Source organism: Poecilia latipinna, unplaced genomic scaffold (assembly GCF_001443285.1).
Source record: "Poecilia latipinna isolate Pla-1442-1.1 unplaced genomic scaffold, P_latipinna-1.0 Scaffold454, whole genome shotgun sequence".
In the NCBI taxonomy this organism is placed as follows: Eukaryota; Metazoa; Chordata; class Actinopteri; order Cyprinodontiformes; family Poeciliidae; genus Poecilia; species Poecilia latipinna.
The window spans coordinates 318,402-324,814 of NW_015113070.1; the positions used below are offsets into that span (position 1 = coordinate 318,402).

At 40.6% G+C, this 6,413-nt stretch overlaps 1 protein-coding gene across 7 annotated transcripts in view; it reads left to right on the plus strand.

The window, feature by feature from the left end:
• Positions 1–6,413, plus strand: part of robo1 (roundabout, axon guidance receptor, homolog 1 (Drosophila)) — a 310,894-nt gene that overhangs the window by 264,065 nt on the left and 40,416 nt on the right. For all 7 annotated transcript variants that reach the window (XM_015038826.1, XM_015038820.1, XM_015038821.1 and 4 more), the window contains 2 exons: positions 473–644; positions 4,660–4,860. In XM_015038826.1, coding sequence (XP_014894312.1) covers positions 473–644; positions 4,660–4,860 — 373 coding nt within the window. The remainder of the gene's footprint in view (positions 1–472; positions 645–4,659; positions 4,861–6,413) is intronic.

A 6,413-nucleotide genomic window follows, 5' to 3' on the forward strand; every position in this document is an offset into this window, starting at 1 on the left:
TCTCCCACCACACGCACACATCTCCCCCACCCCCCCCCCCCCACACACACACACACACCCTGCTCATTACTGAGTCAGGGATTACTGAGTGGCAGAGTGCTCACTGCCACTCAGACAGAAAGTGCTGAGCCTCTGTACTTCCATTACACACACGCACATGAATATGTATATATATATATATATATATGTATAGAAAATGCACACTAAAAGAAGTGAGAATATTAGCACAGTAAAGAAAGCAGGATGTCAGTTTCAGGTCTAATGTTGAGGCAAATGTCTTCTAATTGTGAGCAGCGGGTCTTAACTCTGCCGAAACTGGGTTATGATTATTGGCCCCATTTGTTCTTCATTGGTTTAGACACCTTACTGGTGCAATCCTGTACCCACTGTGTGCCAAAATGGTGGCAACATTTCATTCAAAGGCTCATAACAGTGCATTCATTTGAATTAATCCTGGTCTCTGTGATGGCAGATCTGGTGTTTGGGGAATGAGAGCAAGTATCACATCAACCGGACGGTTGACGGGTCAACGCTGTCCGTGGTCATCCCCAGTTTGACCCCTGGGATCCGTTACAGCGTCGAAGTCGCAGCCAGCACCAGCGCCGGTCCCGGGGTCAAGAGTGAAACCACTTTCTTTCAGTTTGGTGAGTAGTGGACATAGCCACACCTTTTTCAGTCTGCAGCCATGTCTGCATTCTCATAAATTACATTATGAGAAATTAGAAAATTGTGTAAAAGTGTGATATTTGTGGAAAGAGGTGCAGGAGTCCTCTCCAACTTTCAAACTGTGCCTTATTAAAATTCACTGTCTCGAAAAATTTTAATATCGCATCAGATCAATCAAAGACAGATGTTTTAAGCACAAAGGTTAGGCTCCATTTGTAGCCTATGTCTAGTATTTGTGTGCGTCTGGAATGAATCATTTGTGACAATCCTCTATAGGCTGCTGTTTTCCCTGTTGCACCTTTCTCTAACCAAATTTCTTTCTTCCACTAAATTTTCTGTGCTTGAAAACAGAACTCTGAACAATCTGCTTCTTTAGTAATGGTTGTAGTACTGTATAAAAATAAATAATTAAAGTTGGCAAATTAAAATTTACCAATTTTTTGTAGTGGTTAAGTAAGGTAAACATGAAATATGAAGCTTAAAAATGTTTTTGGTCATATAGGTCTTAAATCATATAGGTCTTTAAAAGTCCTTAAATTCTTACACTAAGCTTACTGACACTGGCAGATTTTCTCACAGTTCTTAAAAAAGAAGTCAACATAGGTTCAAAAAAGGTACAAAATAGGAATTTGACCCCAAATGTTTGATTTGTGCATCTATAGTTGCCTGATATTCCTTGGAAGTGAATCAAGCCCAATCACTTAACAAATAATTATAGCATAAGCTCATCCATTTTAAATGAAGAACTTTCAGTATCATGACCTTATGCCAACTAAACAACATCTCTGTAACTTCCTTTACTGTTGTGAGACATGCTCAGGCCTCTACCCTCTTTCCTTTTCATGCTTAGTGCAGATGCTTGGAGACTGTAATTTGAGTGAGTTCTCTCACCCAAATTTGCCATAGAGAAGTTTGTCTATGGCAAACTTCTCTTGCCATAAAGAAGTTTGAGTGACAATGGGGTTCTTCAGTTTTTTTTTTTTGTGTGTTGTGTTAAATGTTTTCATTTATGTTTGCTAATTAGCCGAGCATCACATTGGTACGCTCAGCTCCCTCAGCAAAGAAGCCCTCTCCATTCTGTTTTTGAATATGTTTTCGCCTCTGCTCAACTTCAAACAGCAAACATGACCAATATAAACTTCTTTAAGTGTCGTTTTTGGCCAGATAGACCAAACATCTTTAGGAAATTTTGTTACTATTTATGTTTGAGCTGCTTAGCTAGCTTGCTAATGAGTAAGATAAGAAAAAGAAAATAAGCACAGACAGCACAATTTGCCTCTGCTCAGCTTCAAAAAGCAAAGACAACAATATAATTGGCTCGAAACTTCTTGAAGAGGCATTTTTATCCAAATTGACCAAGCACTGTTCAATTTTGAGCCGTTTAGCTAGCTTGCTAATCAGTAAGACCAGAAAATAGTGGCACAGACAGCACCATTTGCCTTTGCTAAGCTTCAAACAGCAAAGCCGACGATACAATTGGCCTGAAACCTTTTGGACCATCATTTTTGTCCAAATTGACCAAACATTTTTGGGTAATTTGGCCACTGTTTATTTTTGAGCCGCTTAGTTAACTTGCTAATGAGTAAGAATGGGGAAAAAAACAGCACCATGAAGCAGCAAGCGAAAGAGAGAGAGACCAGGAGACCATCTGGTTTTAAATGTGTGATTGAGTGGGCCAGGATGGGAATGAAGAAGCATTCCCTGTGACAGATACAATTTATCTCACTTGAAGAGTTCCTGTGGTGATTGTTGCCATGTACCAACACCGAAGTGGGACAATGCGCCTCGGGGACCAGCGCTTCACCCAAACGCATTTGTCACACTCTCAGGTTTGTACGCGTCATCCTAAGTCCAGATACCTGTACAATCCCTTGTGTGCTGCTTTTGCTAACATTTTGTGTGAACATTGGCACGTTCGGCTCCCTCAAACAGAGTCACAAATTGAGAAGCCAGGCAGCCAAATAGAGACATAGACTCAGCAGCTGAGACAAATGAAGAGATATGGTACGGTAAAGTCAATGCGTTGAGGTTTTGTTGGGCTTCTAGCGATCCTTCAAAAGAATGGCTACTGAGTAAAAGACTTCACTCTGAAAAACAAAAGGATAAAGTAACAAAAGCATAAAAAAAGGAAAGTCAAAACGCCAGAGGGTGGAGCCAGTCAGAGAAGTCTTTCATGTAACAGACATGGGGGAGAAGCGGAGACAGATGAGAAAAACAGATCAAGAAGAAGCAGGTTGTAGCGAGCAGCTGTGCATACGACGTCGCTACAGCGCGTTTCACAGCTTCCAGGCATTCGACGCCTCAGTTTTTCACAGTTGTACCTCTGTTTGCTAATTATTGCAGTGTCTGTCTTTGAGGGTGATCTTTCTGGATTTGTTTATCTGTTTAGGAAATCGCCGTCGCTTAGTGTAAATGATGCCTCGTGGTGTTTTTCTAACCGGTTCCATCATCAAGCTCCGCTCACCTGTCACTGTTGACTGGGATTTGCAACACAACCCAGATTTACACTCACCTGCTTGGGGAAAAAATAATCTCCTCTATCAAGATGCACAAATTAAAGTCTTGGAGGTGAGAGGAATCCTTAAGACTCCTTTTGAAAAACGTAGAGCTTTAAATTAGACAAGGTCTTATCTTGAACTGTTTTCAGCATCTTTTATTAATGATAACCATGAGTACAAATTCAAATTCTGTGTATATTTCAGAGAAGAAGAGAGTTATAGCCTGTGTTGCTAATGCTGGGTTAGGAGTTTGAAGCCAAGAATGACATTTTTCCTGAGTTTAGAGTCTAAAACAACAGCTTTATTTGTTTCGCTGCTACCTATTGTAGCACCAGATATTATATTGCAATCCCAGACATTAACAATATAGTTCTAAGATATGAAGCCATATTGGATACGTCACTTGGGACTGGTCAGGGAGTCCAACTTTCCATGTCAGAATGAAATGACTTCACTAGAAACAATAAATTTATATGATTTACCAAGGTAGTAAATTGTACACTGTTTATTTACTTATTTATTTTGAACATGATAGAAGTATAAAATCACACGCATGAACAAGGAATGCAAAATACATATTTTTTTGTACTGCAATAATCTTAACATGCCTGAAAAGGAGAAGAAGTTAGAAACTTATGAACTCCTAACCCATAAACCCATGCCATACGTTCAGATGGACCCTTATTGTTAAATCAAATGAAATAAACAAACAAACATAGGTTAAATTATTATGATTTTATCTGAGTTTACATTTCTAAATATATACATCCATACCCACACACACTTATATCCATTAGCCTCAATCTGCATACTCAGTGGGGTGTGGGGGAAGACAGACAGAGACTGCGGTTGGTCTGTGTTACCCAGAAAGCAGTTGGGCTTGTGCCCAACTGCTTTCTGGGTAACACAGACCAACCAATATCACAACACCGTGAGTGAAACAATGACTGGGGCAGCCTACTATATAATGTACTCGGGACCACTTCCTTGTTATTACACATCCACATTTGTAGAGTACGTAGAGTGGCAACCCTAACTGTAGCGTCTATTCTATGCACCTTATAGTGCGGAAAATATGGTAATTCCCCACACCTCTGAACAATGGCAAATTTGGTAAAATCAGAGGAAGTATATATTGTGGTCTGGATGCACGAGGAGATATATAAAGGAAGTCTCTTTATGTGGCCTTAAAGAAACATTCTTTCAAGTTGTTTTTTTTTTTTTGGTTCACCTTATTGAAGTCTGAAATATCTTTAGTTTTCCAAGTACATCATAAATGTTTAACTTAGACTCTTCCAACCAGCTGAAATTGTCTGATGTCGGCAACGACCCGGTTTCTCTGTTCATTCCTACTTTTTTATCCATTTCTTTTCATGCCTTTCCTTTAGCATAAAGCTCACTTTTCATGTTTACCATAAAAACCATTCATACGCTGATCAAACAGACCCTCTGAAACATCCTGCTCACGTCTCTTCTGATCCTTCCCCACTTCCAGATTCATCTGGGCGAATGACCGAGACCGTGAACCAGGAGAACCCGCTCTCCCAGCAGATCTCAGATGTGGTCAAGCAGCCTGCCTTTATCGCAGGAATTGGAGCAGCATGTTGGATCATCCTCATGGTCTTTAGTATCTGGTTATACCGGCACCGAAAGAAAAGGAATGGCCTCTCCAGCAGCTATGCAGGCATACGCAAAGGTAGGCACACGCAGATGACGGCACACAGTTAAAATTTAGGACTGGGGGCTAGAAAATGTTGGTGATAATGCATTGTTTGCTAAATATCCATGTAATCATCTACTTGTTTGTTGTTTTCATCCTCAATGCTGCCAACTTCTCCTGTCTTCTGTCACAAAAAGATGTATTTGTAGAGCTCGCAGAGCCATATCTTATAGACTCCCTTTAAGAACTGTCAGCGCCCGCTGAGAGTACAGCATGAAGACGTCTTTTCATGAGTCTGACATGCTCGTTCTGTGAGAGTGTGAAATGTGTTTTCAGTTAAGCACATTTTCAGATCCAAAAACTCCCTTTTCTTTTTTTCTCCTCTCTGCAACTCCCATCTGACTGTGTTGGGAAAATAGTGAATGTTTGTGTTCTAATCTCTGTTTATCAAGGACATCCTGACATTTTCACATGCTTTTAGCTTCCCCATCCTCCAAGAGACGGGCCTTCAGATAAGGAGGTGGACATGTAGCAAGAGATTTATGCTACTTATCTCTCTGGAAGATACACAACTGGCTCTGTCTTTTCTCTGTCTAGTTGTTACCTGATTTAAGTCAAAGTGACAGAGTTCACGACGTGCCCGTCCTCGGCTCACGGCAGCTCAATGACTAAGATAGTCATTAGCTGTTCTATCTTAGTCTCAATTATGTGTTAGCTAGGTTAATGTGTGGCCTTGGGCTGTGCAGCTGCTTGCTACTGTTAGCGCTGCCTTCTTCAACCTCAGTCCTTGGCTCAGGTTTAGTGCCGAATGCCAAGGTTAGAGGAAATCCACCCTTCAACCTTGATGCACAGACAATAGACTGATTTAGCCACTAATCTCAGACTGCCATGCAGAAAACCACGTCTTCAACCTGCCGCTTCCGTGGTTGACGGAAAATGTAAAGTGAGATCCGTTTCGGCGAAGATTCCCAAACTTTCATTCACACGTACAGACACTTGTGTGGGCTGTAACGGTTAGAACCGCCGTGTTTTTGCTCATGTCTATGATTACAGTGTGCAGTAATGACCTGCGGTCAGGCATGAAAGGAGAATGGCGTGCAGAATGAGGTTCCCCTTTGTCCGTCTGCGATTCTATATGTTGATGTTTACTTGAATAAAGAAAGAAATAGCTCTTCAGGGAACGGTAGGCAGGCATGCTCCCCCCTCCCGTCATCCCCAGCCCTCCGTGTCTCCTTGTGGATCCAGACCACAAAAGGCCACAGTCTTTGTTAGAATGGGTAACCAAGAATGTTTTCAAAGAGTATAATTGCAACCACATGAATCAACAATGTGCAGTTAGGGTGAAAAAGGTTGAATTGGGAAGTGCGCGCATGTGGGAGCGGTGGAATTTGTAACACATTAAGTGTAGATTAAACTAGTCATGGAAAAAAAAATAGTTTTTTTTTTTTTTTTGAACGCACCAATTACAAATTTGTAGCTGATCTTTGTTCTGTTTTTTTTTTTTTTTTTTTTTTTTTTTTTTGGGGTTGGCCCTACCCAAAAATTAAAAAAAAAAAAAATTTTTTTTTTTTTTTTTTTTTTTTGTTTTT